The 15,929-nt window shown below is 36.5% G+C and overlaps 1 protein-coding gene across 1 annotated transcript in view; it reads left to right on the top strand.

The window, feature by feature from the left end:
- The first annotated feature begins 1,852 nt into the window (after nucleotides 1–1,852).
- Nucleotides 1,853–15,929, top strand: part of GLYATL3 (glycine-N-acyltransferase like 3) — an 18,211-nt gene continuing 4,134 nt past the window's right edge. The window contains exons 1-5 of the mRNA XM_008071050.1: nucleotides 1,853–1,914; nucleotides 6,186–6,302; nucleotides 9,489–9,596; nucleotides 10,934–11,060; nucleotides 15,250–15,376. Of these exons, the coding sequence (XP_008069241.1) occupies nucleotides 6,225–6,302; nucleotides 9,489–9,596; nucleotides 10,934–11,060; nucleotides 15,250–15,376 (440 nt within the window). The 5' untranslated portion in view covers nucleotides 1,853–1,914; nucleotides 6,186–6,224. The remainder of the gene's footprint in view (nucleotides 1,915–6,185; nucleotides 6,303–9,488; nucleotides 9,597–10,933; nucleotides 11,061–15,249; nucleotides 15,377–15,929) is intronic.

A 15,929-nucleotide genomic window follows, 5' to 3' on the forward strand; every position in this document is an offset into this window, starting at 1 on the left:
ACACTATAGAACCACTTTCCCTTGGCTTAGGTGTTTGCTCTCTTCATTACAATGGCCTTTGCTGTTATCCGGGCTGCGGAAGTTGCTGTGGCAACCATCTCCTAAGACAATATAGTTGTGAAAATTGGACAAAGAAGAAGATAAAGAGATTGTCTAAATTCAATAAAATTTTAATAGAGTGCATTTTAAAAACGAAATTGTTCATTTTTTAACCAACAGGAATTAATATGCCTTAGCCAATTTCACCACATTTCTTACCCCCAGAGAGTCCTTAATGTAAGTTTTCAAATGAAATAATAGGATGTTATGTCTATAATAACAATGATAAAAATGGCTGATATTTTCTGAGTGTTTGTTATATGTCAGGCACTGATTAAACCCAATACATGGATCATGTATTTATACCAATGTCTAATCTTAATGACAACCCTAAGGGGATTAAATTTCATAACAGCAATTATTATCTCTATCCTGCAGGTAAAGAAACATGCACAGGGATGCTAAGTAACTTTCTTAAGGTCACACAAATAGTAAATGATAGACCTAGGTAGTGAAAAAAAAATTGAAACTTCTTAGGAATTTTCTGGTAAGCTAAAAATAGAAAAAGCTACTGAATCCAATGGGTAAATTCCATTACAGCAAAGTACAAATTCAGATATTTTTCTGGTTATGATGATAATATGTATTATAGATTTGTTCACTAGGGTTTACAGAAGAAAATTTCTTTATATTACTTACATTGACAACCTCCTTTTTCTTTTTCCTTTTAATCTCAGAGTTAAAAATGTACCTTAGCCTGATCGATATATCTCAAATTTAATTACTTTCAACCAATGCAGTTTTCCTGGGAATGTAACGCGCTTTGAGTTTTGGCTATTGTTTCTTCAGGCTAAGAGCAACTGCTAGTTCTGTTATTTTATAAAGAAGAATTCAAGTTTCTGTTTTGAAAGCACTTGGAAATAGGATGTAATCTAAATTTGGGGAGACCTTTACATGTCTTTCAGATTCCAAGTTATTTAAACTTGAGTCAGTTTTTTATTTTCCTTAGGATATTGGACTTAATATCTAAAAGAGTTTTTTCCTTCAAATAACCTATTTTATTCAGCTGATACTTAGGAAATACTATATTTATATGGGTTTCTCAGAGCTATGAACAGGTGTATGCTGCTCTCAGTAACATTTTAAAAAATGTTATTAATTAATATCACGATTAAAAACACTCTTATTTTGACATCTAATAATTGGCATCTAATACAATTTCTCCAGTCACTTTCAGCTATCAGCTGCCCATTGTATTGCTTACCTCAGTGTCTTCTAGTAATGAATGCTTTAATTAACCATTTTATGAAACATAAAGATGGTAAACAGAATCTTCCCAAGTGACTGCATTTAAATTGAGGCACTCTGCATATGCCACTAAGTATCCTCTTTAGAAATTACCCTCATTCAGCCTTGGAAACTTAGGGCAGCAAAAGGATTTTCCTCAGAATAGATTAAAATACCGAAGGGGTCAATAACTCTGTATTATTTTATTGTACCCTCATTTGCCTGAATCCAATTCCCTTTTATTCCCTTCTATGCAATCCTGATGCATAGATGGATTTAATGTCTAGAAAATTCCCATCTCTAAATAAAGATTGATATTCATTAGCTTTAACACTATAATAATAAATGTGGCAAAAAGGAAGAGATAAAGTGTTAATACCTGTGTTGTATGTGAGATGATTTTCACCTGACCGACACCATAACCCCGCCCCTTCTACAGGTGTAGGCCTTTTAATCTTTCTCCTCTTTCCACTAAGGACTAACTAGGTAAGGCACCTTGAAGAATAAGCTTACCATTTATATAGAAGGAGCTACTTCTCTGATACAGAGCTGAAAACTCTCAACTTCAGACTGAACTCTCAACAGCAGGTAAGCATTTATTCATTAAAATATCCCAAGTCATCAGTTTATAATGGAAGGGAAAAATAGAGGAAATGAAATTCTAACTTATACAGAAAGAATAAATTCTAATTAGTTTTAGAGAAAATGATAAATTTTGTTTCTTGGTGTGCTTTTTAAATTTTTTGTTGCTTTATTCCTTTGAATTTTGATATGAGTAAAGTAAACATTACAAAGTGTAAAAATTTTTGCATTGTAATATGGACACAACTAGAGGAACAGGTCAGAGTATCTGAAGAAAAATTCTGTAATATGAAAATAATTACTAGTATTGGATTACAAGTGCTTTAAAAAAAAAGTTTTCTTTCCTTGTTAGCAAATGTCCACCATTGTATTGTAAATAGTGTGTTACATTATAAAAACAGAAGTCTTAAGCATTATTTGTTTATAAGAAACGTCTCCAGGAGAGTCATGCTTTCTTTGAATGATGAATATTAATCAATACAATATTTTAAATAGTTTCTCTGTGCTCAAATGCCCCAAAGAAACCTCAGTTCCTAAAACTTATATGACCATAATTTATTATCTTGACAAAGACTTTCAGTTACTGAGTTTAATAGTTTGGTTAAAGGAATTACAAACCTTTACCTTCCAATTCTAGAGCACGTACTGATTATGTACCATCTGTAATTGAGTGGAAAGGATATGACATTCTGATCTTGTAACTTACAGAGTTAATAGTTCTTGTTATTACTTTCTACCATAATTCAAATATGTATAAAAATGTATTCTGTATCTATGAGAATTTTTGCATTCTATTTTGTGAAATTTTTTAAAAGCTCATACTTAATGAAAGATGCTATTAAATTCATCATTGTTTACTGAAAGGGTATTGCCAAATGTTGTACATTAATTATAATGTCTTCTCTGTGTGAACCCATGGGGGAAATGTCTCTCTGATTTTAATTTGTCACCTTAAGTAATTTGTTTGTGATTTACAAGAGTATAGTCTACAAAGGTAAATTAAAGCCTAAACAAGGATGGTTTTGACTATTAAGAAGTTAGAGAACTGGACTTTGTAGATAGTTTAAGTAGAAAACAAACAAACAAACAAACAACAACAACAAAAACATGCTAGAGAAATACTATAAGAATAATTTTATGGGCAAACAATCATGCAATTAACCATGTTTGTTTCTCTTTATGTTATCTGCTAGAAAGCTTAGAGTCAGAGGTAGCCTCTCACCTCCTGCGGGTACCTGCCTCAGCCCTTGCCCATATCTGCAGGGTACCTGCAGGAGGTGAGAGGCAGGTACCTGTAGGAGGTGAGAGACCATTGTGGGAGTTATGTTCAATAAAGTTACATCAGACACTGACTTAGTCAATACTGAAACATTACCCCCAGTGGAAATACAGTTAGGTTTCTACAAGCCCTCTGGTCACAATATCTTTAGCAACAGACCAATAAATAACCTAATAACATTGTTTCATGTATACTTTTGTAAAAAGACAGATTAATATATATAGTTAATTCAAAAGCATTATACCTTAAGCCTGAACAAAACTTGTCTAATGCATGTATTTGCTCCATAAGTCACATCAGAGCCTTTTGCACTTGGAAACACCAAAATAGCACTTAAGCAATATGGTTAGGGTCCATTTTAAAGAGAAAAATCACAAACAAAAAGCATGGCACTAAACAGACCATGAAAAGGACACTTGTTTTCATTGTGAGGCAGAACATGCCTAGTTCAACCTTAGCTGGAAATGTGTGTTAATAGACTCAATTATGTTGCTGCTCTGTTTATGTCTGCAAATAACTGCACAAATGTTGCAAGTATTGATTTGGAGGTTACAAATAAATGTTAGGGAGTAGGTGAATTTGCATATATGGAATCCACAGATAAAAAGGATCAGTTGTAGATGGAGGACTGTATTCCATGCTGTGCATATTAACCTCACTCATGACTCCATATTTCTTTGTCCCTCTATTTTTTCTGTTGCCTGAATTTTTAATTTAAACTATATTTATTGGCCAGGCAAGGTGGCCTAATCCCAGCACTTTGGGAGGAGGAGGCTAGAGGATTGCCTGAGCCCGCGGGTTCAAGACTAGCCTGGGCAACATGGTAGAGACCTCATCTCTACAATAAATTTAAAAATTAGCTGGGTGTGGTGGCACACAGCTGTAGGTCCAGCTACTTGGAAGGCTGAGGTGGAAGGATCACCTGAGCCCAGCAGATTGAAGTTGTGGTGATGGTGAGCAGCGTGCCACTGCTCTCCAGCCTGGGTGACAGCAAGACTCTGACTCGAATGAATGAATGAATAAATAAATAAATAATTGTATAACATGCCTGTGGCTCCAGCTACTTGGAAGGCTGAGGTGGGAGGATCACCTGAGCCCAGCTGGTCGAGGCTGCAATGGCTGTCACTGCACGCCAACCTCGGCAACAGAGTGAGACTCCAACTCAAAATACATAAATAAATATCAATAAACTATAATATATATGCATATATATACACACACATATATATACATATATTACATTTTTTTAAACCTATTTGTATAAATGGTTTTAGATTCTTCAGGGGAGAAAAACATAATAAATAAGCAAACCATCCACAAATACTCGTAATCCTTGATTTTTGTATTTGTTACTCTGTTAAGTATTAGGGCATAAAGGGATCTCTAGACATCAAATCCAATTAAGAAATTTAGGATCCACTGCCATTTGAAATTGTTTTATTTCATTTTTTTTCTTTTTTTTTTTTTGTGACAAGGTATCATTCTGTCACTTGGGCTTGAATACAGTGGCACAATCATAATTCACTGCAATCTTTAACTCTTGGCCTCAAACCATCCTCCCGCCTCCACCTTCCAAACTGCTGGGATTACAGGCATTGGCCACTGTGCCTGGCCATTTTTTTATCAAGAGATATTAAATTTAAATAAATATGTTTAAAATAAATATCTATGAAAAAGTTGAAATATGATTTTTATTTAGAGTTCACAAAAGAGTTAAAAGTCAAATAAATAAAAGGGTGAAGAGATATATGACTTTCTTTGCCATCCTGAAATCTTGAAACTTTTCAAAGTTTCTAATATTGGTCCAACTATGAGTAGCAGAATCTAAAAGCCTTCTTATTTTTCTGGTGCTACCCTGGCCCTTGGTATTTCTTCTGACTCCTGAAGAGAACACAAGCACCTCAAGTGAACCGTTCAGTGAACTAGAGCCCACAGTGCTTGATCATATGCTTTGTAGAAGTTCAGACACATAAAACTCCTAATAAAAGTTTTACGATGGATTTATGTAGATCACAATTGAATACTTGGGGTAACTTGTAGTCATACAGGTATGCCACACAGGGATATAAAGCAACTTTCTCTACCAGGAAAATGTGTTATAGTCGAATAATCCAAGTTCTGCACCACAATTCCAGAAGTACCAGGTTCTTATGTCTAGCTGAGTTATTGTTGTCATCCTAGTACCTGGCTGCTAAGTGTAAGCAGATGAGCTCCACTACATTGACTGTAGGAATTTTTTTTTTCTTTAAGTTAATCCCTCATTGGAACGTTGGGGAAAAAAGTTTTCTTGGGAACAAAGCAGGGGAAATGAAGCCCCCAAATCTAGAAAATGTAATCGCATGAGAATGGATGAGTTTGCACACATTATCTGTAGGCCCTATCTATTTCTTTAATTTTATCTGGCTAAAATGAGCCTAAGCCCTTGTCCGTATCTGATTCTTCATCTTTAATATAGGTGCTTCTCTTCAAGTTGTTCCTTGTATCCACCTATTCCACTGAAGTCTTTTCTCTAGTCTTTGCCCCACATTGTGAAAAAAATTATGCTACTGAGCTCAAGATTCCTACCCTGAGCTTCATAGTATCCATTCAAAAACTATTAAAAATGTTCACGTTATATGCCAAGTGCTGTGGATACGGTGAAGCAAAAAGCAGACACTGGCCCTACCTCCATGCCCTTCATAGACTTAAATCAAAGAAAACCCAAAGAACATAAAATTACAGTTGTAAGTGCCCTGAAGGAAGAGTTTAGAGTACAATGAATGTGTGTAATGGAAAGATTTAACCCAGTATAGGCTCTCACATCTGTCCAGGACTAAAAAAAAGGACGACTCTCCATTTTCTTGTATTTTCTGGTTTACCGATCCCAGAACCTCCCCATCTTTTTCCCTCTTCAGAGAGAGCAATAGCAGCCAGATTTATACCCAGTGAAAACAGGGTGACAAGGATATCCTAGCCAGATTAAAATGTTAACGGCAAAAATCAAATGCCTACCTTTAAGTTTCTAATTAGGTACGGAATTGCAAACACTCTGGAGAAGATGTTGGTGTTAAACTGTTCTACCAAATTACTGACACTGGAGAAAATGTTGAAGAGTTGCTTTCCTGAATCACTCAAGGTACTATAAAGTTCAGAATTTTATTTTATTTCTTGATTGTCTTAATCTGTAAAACAGTGTCAAACTTGTGGCTATTTCTTGTTTTTTCTGATGATAAGACTCTCTAGGAGCACTTGTTAAACATATAGCTTCCCAGCCCCCTCCTGCTAGTGCCTGATTCGCTAAAGCCCAGGGAATAACACTTTTGACTATACCTCTAGAAGACTCCCAGGGAAATTTAGGTGATTTCTAGACTGTTTCAAAAGCAAATTATTTCTTAAGTAAATTTGAGTTCTAAATGACAGAAGGGTATGGATTGGATGGCATTGCAGTTAAGATGAACAAATAAATAATAGAACTGAAGCTTAGAAGTTTGAAATTTTGAAGTTTATTTCAAGATCTTTATTTTTAAAGTTTTTTTCAGTGGCTCTATTGGTCACCAAGTTCCTATTTTAAAATCCAGGAGGGCTTGCTGATGATAAAACTCAGCACTACTGTGGAAGATGTTGGTAACCAAAGATTACAATAAATGAGAGATTAGAACTGCTACAAGCACTTAGGGGAGAAAATGCAGAATGCAGTGAAATTGGCTTTGAGAGCTGAGTTTCTTGAGAAAGAGAATGCCCTGTGACAGTGATTTTCAAATGTGGCATGCAAATCACCCAGGAGAGATATAAGGAATCCGAATTTTTGAAGCTAGAGACCTGTATTTGTGACAAACACCGTGAATAATCCCTATGTTTATTAAAATTTGAATAAAAATGATCTAGAGGGAGTCCTCTAGTATACTGTACTATGTTAATTAAATCCAGTCCTCTTGCTTTATTAATCATAGCTTAAACTATATGTTGTAGGAGAAAACCTGAATCATAATTTGGGATCATATGGTTAAAAAAAATGTCCAAATGGACAATCTGACCCAAATTTTCCAATTTTGAATGCTGGCACTGAGGCGAATTAATGGAATAAGATGGTGAGCTACTTTGCCTTACTCATGTGTCTGGCTAACTCTTGAAATGAAAGGTTTCTTGAAACTAGAAAGGTTTCAGTGATGTTTATTTATAGGGTCATAAAAGATGTTCAAGAACCAAAACAATAAAAAATAAATAAAATAGTTTGTTTCTTTACCCTTCTTCCATTTTTTGAAGCTTATGGATCTGTATTTTGTAACCTCAGCTTAGTGTTTAAGTGATTAAATATTCCTTCACAATTCCTTCATAAACTCTAACTGCTCATTCCTCCAGCATTTTACTTATTTTTAGCCACTCTCCATCTATACTACATGCTTGTCCTTTGAATAAACAGCTATTGGATGAGTTTGTTTTTAATCAATGTCAAATCTTTCAGTTGACTCCAAATCTTATACAAACAAGTTATTTTTTTCAGAATCTGAATATTGAGTTTTTTTCTTTTAATCTTCTGAACATTCCAGTCATATTTAGACTACATTTTTGAATAAGGAAGTACAATTTCCCCATGTAACCATTTTAATAAAACCATTTTATATAAGATGAGCAGCCACAAAATGTATTGACTCATAGAACAATTTTGATCCTTCCAGGTTACTTTAGTTCTTGGGTTTTCACTAAGGGTGATCCAGGTTACACATTAATATAAACAAAACTCAATTTGGAAAGAGCCATTTTGTGAGGATGTTTGAGTGAGATCCAGGTTAGGGAAGAAAGAAAAAAATTGTATAATATTCTAGGCATTGTAGTAAGGTGAGTGATTTGGATTAAGAGAAGCAGTAAAGCCACGTACAGTGGCACAACTGTAGTCCCAGTTACTTGGGAGTCCAAGGTGGGAAGATCTCTTAAGCCCAGGAATCCAAAGCCAATCTGGGCAACATAGCAAGACCTGCCTCTTAAAAAATACTAATAATTTTTTAATTTAAAATATAGTGATAAAGGAGGTTAAATGTAAGTTCTAATGCCCTTGTAAATTTTTTCATTGAAGTCTAACACATACTAGAAAGCACATACAATATAATTATACAGCTTATTGAATTTTCACAAGGCAAATACCTGTATAATATCTACTAACGTAGAAGAAAACATTACCTAGATACCACTCCTCTCAAAATTCAGTGGTCGTTTCCAACCAATACCTCTCCCTGCACCCCAAAAGTGATCACTGTCGTGACTTCCAAAGCTATAATTTCATTTCATCTGTTCCTCTATGTAATATCCATTAGATTATACAATAAGTATCCTTTTTGTACCTAGCTTCTTTTGCTCATGATTATGTTTATAAGATTCAGTGATTCATTGTAGCATATTCTATTCATTTTCACTGCTATTTTGTAATCCGTGGTATGAATATGCCCCATTTATTCATTCAACTGTTGATGGACATTTAGGTTGCTTCCAGTTTTTATGTATTATGAAAATACTATGAACATTGGCCTATAACTCCACAGTCCTTATTATCACCAAAACTTTCTCCAACCTCTACAAGCACACATGTAACATATGAAAAGTTGTTTTATAGGACAGACATCTTTCTTCATAGAGAGAAAACTGTATAAAGTCACATGACAATTTTAATATTACTCTAATATTGTTTAGTCACCAAGAATTCATTCAGGTGTGTCAGGCTCCACGGATATAACAATGAATGAGACATAGTTATTACCCTCAGGGAATACTTATAGAGCCTTTTTCCATCAACTGAAATGCAGGTTTTTGGAGTTTTTTTTAAATTTGGGTTTGCTTCACCCTCAAATTATATTTAATTGTAATTTGGGGTTGAAGGAGTAGTTGCATTTCTCAGGTAAAAGCTGAGCAACAAAATGATCTGTGGAATTTTTTAAATATGTATGAGCCCTAAATCTATACATCATTTTCTGATTAATTCTGCAAATATTGCTGATTTATGTGCCAAGCACCCACCTAGTAACCCTATCAATTTGGTACCTCTCACTGTTATATTAGAAAAACTAGGTTTAGGGGAAGTTTTCAGAGGATTCAGGCTTTTTACCAGTTTTTATGTGCACTGATAAGAGTAAAGGGGTGTGTGTGTGTGTGTGTGTGTGTGTGTGTGTGTGTGTGTGTGTGTATGTGTATGTGTGCGTGTATGTGTGTGGTATGTATATGTATTATAATTTCCCTTCTCATGTCCATGATTACACAGGAGATGAAGAGGGTAATATGCAACTGAAACAGTTAATAGTGTAATTAACTTGTATCTCTGGGTTCTCTGGCTCAGGTTTATGGAGCAGTGATGAACATAAATCGTGGGAATCCCTTTCAAAAGGAAGTAGTACTGGATTCATGGCCAGACTTCAAAGCTGTCATCACTCGACGACAAAGAGAGGTATGCTTTTTTATTTTTTCTTTTCTTTTTTTTTTCTTTTTCTTTTTTTTTTTTTGTGTGTGAGTAGAAGTCTCACTCTGTCACCCAGGCTGGAGTACAGTAGCATGCTCACGGCCACCGCAGCCTTGACCTGCTAGGCTCAGATGACCCTTCCACCTCAGCCTTCCATGTGGCTGGAACTATAGTTGTGTGTCACCATGCCCAGCTAATTTTTTATTTATTGTAGAGATGAGCTCCTACCAAGTTGCCCAGGCTGGTCTCAAACTCCTAGAGTCAGGTAATCCTCTCATTTCTGTTTCCCAAGATGTCAGGATTATAGACATAAGCCACTGCACCTGGCTGAGAGGTACTTTTTTTTTTTTTTTTTTTTTGGGTTGGAGTCTCACTCTGTCCCCCAGACTAGTGCAGTGGCCGCTCCCGGTCACCGCAGCCTCGACCTGCTGGGCTCCGGCAATCCTTCCGCCTCAGCCTTCCTAGTAGCCGGAATTACAGGCGTGCGCTACCACGCCCGGCTAATTTTTTGATTTATTGTAGAGATGAGGTCTCGCCTACCCAGGCGGGTCTCGAACCCACGGGCTCAGGCAGTCCACTCACCTCAGCTTCCCAAAGACACGGGATTACAGGCTGAGCCACCGAGCCCGCCTGAGAGGTACATTTTTCAAAGGCAAAAAAAATAAGAAGAATTGGAAAGACAGATTAGAAGGTAACAAGGATAGTATAGCCATAGTAGCCATGTACTTTAGCTTAACACACTATAGTTTCACCATTAGTTTTTAATTTGATTGTCTTCAGAGTGTCAGGAATATGAAAAACGTGTTCAATAAAGTGTTTTCTTAGTGTTGCCTAATCTCTGGAAGCATGAAGCACAAATGACTGATCTGTAGATAACTAGCTTTTCCACTGGGTGGATAATTTCTTATGATATTTGACTTTGGTCATGTGATGAAGACAACATCCACTCCATTTTGCCCTGAGACCAAGGAAAAGCTCACATGGTGACAGAGGCGCTGTCCTGACCACATTAGGAAGATTTTGAGAGTTTTGACTCTTGGAGGTTAATCCATTGAGCTATATACTCTTGTTATTTCTACACATAAATAAAATCCAAGAAAAATGTGAAACAGACGCCTTAAGAAAATCTTATATCAGAAGAAAGATTCAAGCAAAAGTTAAAAAACGCCTCTTTTCCCCTCACCACATTCCCACCTAGCCATTGTATTATAGATAGCTAATTTTGTTAATGGAAAATTAGCTACATTTGCCCAACTAATGGTATCTAAGGTTTGGGTTCTCCAGAAAATATGCTTATGTTTTTATGATTATGTCCTCTGTCCTAGGCTGAAATAGATAACCTTGACCATTATACTAATGCCTATGCTGTGTTCTACAAAGATGTCAGGGCTTACCAACAGCTATTGGAGGAACGTGATGTTATTAACTGGGACCAAGTTTTTCAAATACAAGGTGAGGTCAAGTGCAATAACTACATTATTCAGTCATTTGTTTTCTCCTCTTTATCTTATATATCAGATGGATATAGATAAATATTTCATATATATAAAATATGTATACAGATTATATACAAATATATATGCATAAATGCATACATATATATTTTATGTATTTGCTATTTCTGTATTATAGTTTTATAAGAAAACTTATTTGTTACTCCTAATGAGGCATGACCTGCAGGGTAAAAAGAGACCATTTAAATGGAGCTGGTCTAGGTGACATATTTTTCTACGGTTACTATAATAGGGATATTGGTGAGTATGATAGCATATTTTTTCTTATTGCTTTGAATAACTTTTAAAATTATTTTTCATGTTTATTTTATGTTTTTGAATTGGGGTCTCACTCTGTCGCCTGGGCTAGAGTGTAGTGGCACGATCACGATGATCATGGCTAATAGCCACCTCGACCTCCTGGGATCAAGCAATCTTTTTACCTCAGCATCTGGAAGAGCTGGGACTACAGGTGCATGTCACCACACCAGGCTAATTTTTTATTTTTTAGGTAGAGATGAGATTTCGCTGTATTTCCCAGCTGGTCTTGAACTCCTGGGCTCAACCAATACCCCTGCCTTGGCCTCTCAAAGTGCTGGGATTACAGGCATGAGCCACCACACCCATCTGCTTTTAATCATTTTCTATCACACCTTTTAAAGTAACTATAATTTAGATCTGAGTCAATAGGTAAGCTTTCTCTTCCTTCTGAAACAGATGATTCAGATTGATCTGCATAAAATCATCTAAATTGATTTTATAAGGAAAGAGTCGGTGTGTGCTCTGAGGAGTTGTGTGACCACTAGTGGTTTATTCCAGAACCGAGGAAGAGTAGTGGTGTCTGATAGTTTAGTTGGACTCTTTCAGCTTCAGTGTGCCGTTTACTCTTCCAAACTTCCATAATATTTGGGGGTTGATACAGGCAATGTTTCACTGGGTTTTTTATGACTGTTCCGGTAAAATGAATTCCTTAATTGTTTTACAGGAAGTTAGGAATCCCCAAGTTAGAAATATAAAGTCTAGTAACTATAGACAGCTGAAGCCCTCCTACAAGGTAAAGCTTCTGTCCACTCAGAAAATTTACAAATAATGACTAATGCACATTCATAACCTAAAGACTTAGAATATTATATAAAATTCATTTGTAAATGCTCAAAAGGACCTTATGAAGGAAACTCTAAACTATCTTACCTTTACAGATATGCACCAGTGATGCTGCTCAGAAGTAAAACATGCTTCTACTATTCCCTTAGTGAATTTAGAAAAAACAAAATGTACTGCTTTAATGTGGAAATAAGTAAATCTCCTCCTTGGGGTAAAAAATCATGACAGTGATTGGATGGGTCTTGATGCTCTACGCCTTACTCTCCTTAAATCACCTCAGTTCACAATTACAGAGAAAACAGGCCTATAATTGACAATATTTTTTTTTCCAGACACCCGAACTGATAGTTGTGAGTCATTTGTAGTCATTTAAATTGACCCAAGCATTCTTTCTGTAGATTTGATGAGGACAAATGTGAATTAGTACCAACTGATAGAGTAGGTAAAGGCTCCACATTTAGCATATAAGCCAGTTCAGGAATTACCCTTAGTTTTATGTGATCTCTTGACATAGACTTCTGTGGTAATAACTGTAATGTTCTTGGAATATTGAATGCTTCTTTTTTGTTTTGTTTTGTTTTTGAGTTGGAGTCTCACTCTGTTACCCAGGCTGGAGTGCAGTGGCACGCTCATGGCCACAGCATCCTCGACCTGCTGGACTCAAGCGATTCTTCTGCCTCAGCCTTCCAAGTAGCTGAAACTACAGGCATCGCCACCACACCTGGCTAATGTTTTGATTTATTGTAGAGATGAGGTCTCACCAAGTTGCCCAGGCTGGTCTCGAACTCATGGGCCTCCCAAAATGCTGGGATTATAGGTGTGAGCCACCATGCCCAGCCCTGAATAGCATCTAATAAGTCATCAGTACCTTTGCTATTCTTAATCAGAGGACTGAAAAGTTTCATAAACCTTCTGTTTCCATAACAGCCCCAAATCACAAACAACTCCAAAAGCCTATCTAATGGCCATATACCTGATCCATCTTTGATCTTTTGCCACAGTGCAGGCTTCAGTCACAGATATTAGTTAGACTACTGGGTAGATCAAGCATTAGGTGGTAACTGCTGTAGCACTTGGTATACAGAGGAACAGCATGGCCTGCACAGGAACACCTTTGTCATTTTTAACCTAAGAGCTACTTATAAACAATATTAAATCAGGTTCAACCCACTAACCTACCCAGAGGAGCTAAACCCCTGTGTTTGCCATGAGAGAGCAGGCAGTGAAAAAAAAGACTGACCCAGAGAGAAGGATATTCTCCTGCTCACTACTGGTTATATGAACGAGAGAAGGACTGTCCACATGAGTACTAACCTGAAAGTTTGCCTGCCCAGTAACTGTGGTCTAATAAATGTCCTGAATTCTGACTTTTCCAATTAGCAACTCCTCTCCCTCTAAGAAGGTAGGTGGACAGAGGCACTTGAAGAAAAAGAGAAAATCAATTGCTAAAAATGTAACATATACAGAAGACAAAAGGATATAGTCAATGACACCATGAAGAGTTCACCAACAAAATACAAGACTATAAAAACTACACAAGCAACTGGCTTATTTAACAAATAAATTGAAATAATTAAAATAGAGTGGGGGCTGAAGTCAAACATTTGATTTAAAGATTTAATGCCAAAATTAAACTGTAGAATGTAAGGATGCACTCTTGGATGATAAAACTATGATGAAAACAAAGAAATATTTACCATAAAAATTATGATAGTTGTTATTTTTAGTGAAGGTGAGAGTAAATTGTGATTGAGAGAGTCATAAATTAGGTGGCTAATAAATTTTCATGGTTTTAGTAGTAACTAAAATATATAATATTTAAGTTATACATTTGCTTTATGCAGCTTTATTACATTTTATAACTCAAAATGTTTTGAAAATGAGTGTTAAACTGACTTTTAAAAATAATTGATTAAGTTTAACTTGGGAAAAAGAACGTCTGCTTGAACTACCATCCACACCTTTGGTTGGCACTGTACACTTTTTCTCATAGTCTTAGGTGTAATTCAGTGTTATAAGATGGGATGCTAGCCACATCTTCTCTAATTTTAATAACTTGAAGACCTACTTAACTTTTCAAAGATTTTACTTCTTGAGGGTCTTCCCTTAGCCAAGGCTAAGATGCCATACCGTGTTCAATATACAAGGGGGTGTCCCCCGAAAAACAGAACTTATTTATGAAAAATTGTGTATTCTTACATGCTTAAACTTCAGTCACTGTCCAAGTACTCTGTTTGATTCAATACATCTATTGAGAAGCTTTTTCCACTACTCAAAAGTTTCTGAACTCATCAATTTTGCTACATTTTAGTGCTTCTGCCGTTTTTGTTTGTTTGTTTTTGTTTCACCTCTTCCACATCGGCAAAACATTTTCCTTTGAGGGTTTTTTTCATCTAGGGAAACAAACAAAAACAAGTCACCTGGGATGAGATGGGTGAATAAGGAAGGTGGAGCATGGGGAGTCATACTGTTTTGTTTTTTGTTTTGTTTTTTTCAAAAACTGCTTAATCCTCAGTGTGGTGTAGGTAGGCGCGTTGTCATGGTGGAAGAGCCAGTCACCTGTTTGCCACAACCTGGGACATTTCTTCCACAAATCATGACACAACCTTCTCAAAACTTCCAAATAAAAGCTTTGGTTGACCATGTGATCCAGAGGAACAAATTCCAAGTGTATTAGAAGAGGCCCACCCTCCAAAAGATAATTCTGATTTTGGGGGAGAGGGCCCCACCATACTGTCCCACTCATGCATTCTTCAAGAAGACTCAGGGTCACGGTGAGAAGTGGCTCACTAGAGGAGAGGAAATTAGCCATTAGATGTGAGGAAGAGGAAAAGTCTGTTTCCAGAGGATTCAATCAATCAGGACACAGACTGGAAAGGACAGAGTAAATGAGGATTTGGAAAGGTAGAGAAGGTAATCATGCTATAAGTTTTAGAAGAACTGGTGGTATTGATGATATTCAATATAAAAACACTGAAACAAATTTCCTGTTTGAGTCTGCAAATAAAATTCCCACATATTAAATTATGTCTTTGTATACACAGGGCTGCAGAGTGACTTATATGATGTTTCCAAAGTTGTTGCCAACTCAAAGCAGTTGAACATAAAGCTAACTTCCTTCAAGGCCGTTCATTTTTCTCCTGTTTCAACTCTTCCAGACACCAGTCTCCTGTATGTAAACCATGTTTCTGCATTTGGGGCAGGATTTACTGCTATAGAAGTACACAAATATAGAGTACTTAGCATCATTATGGAATATGTAGAAACTTAGAGTTTGGGCCATTGTACCTAAATTTGTATGTACGTGTTGTTTGTTCTTTTCCTTTCTCCTGTGTTTGACTCATCATGATTTCATTGAATATCAAAGCAGAATTTTTGTCCATAGTCATAAATGAACTCAGCATATCTGTATTTTTATAGTGTCCATGGAAAAATCACTCCGTGGCCAGGGGCAGTGGCTCCAGCCTATAATCCCAGCACTTTGGGAGGCTGAGGCTAGAGGATTGCCTGAGCCCATGGGTTCGAGGCTAGCCCAGGTACCTTGGCAAGACCTCGTCTCTACAATTTAAAAAAAAAAAAATATTAGCCAGGTGTGGTAGCACGCTCCTGTAGTTTCAGCTACTTGGAAGGCTGAGGCGGAAGGATCGCTGGAGCCCAGCAGGTTGACGCTGGGGTGGCCGTGAATGTGCCACTGCACTCCAGCCTGGGCGACAGAGTGAGACTC

Source organism: Carlito syrichta, unplaced genomic scaffold (assembly GCF_000164805.1).
Source record: "Carlito syrichta isolate Samal-C Ts95f unplaced genomic scaffold, Tarsius_syrichta-2.0.1 Scaffold314106, whole genome shotgun sequence".
NCBI classification, from domain to species: domain Eukaryota; kingdom Metazoa; phylum Chordata; class Mammalia; order Primates; family Tarsiidae; genus Carlito; species Carlito syrichta.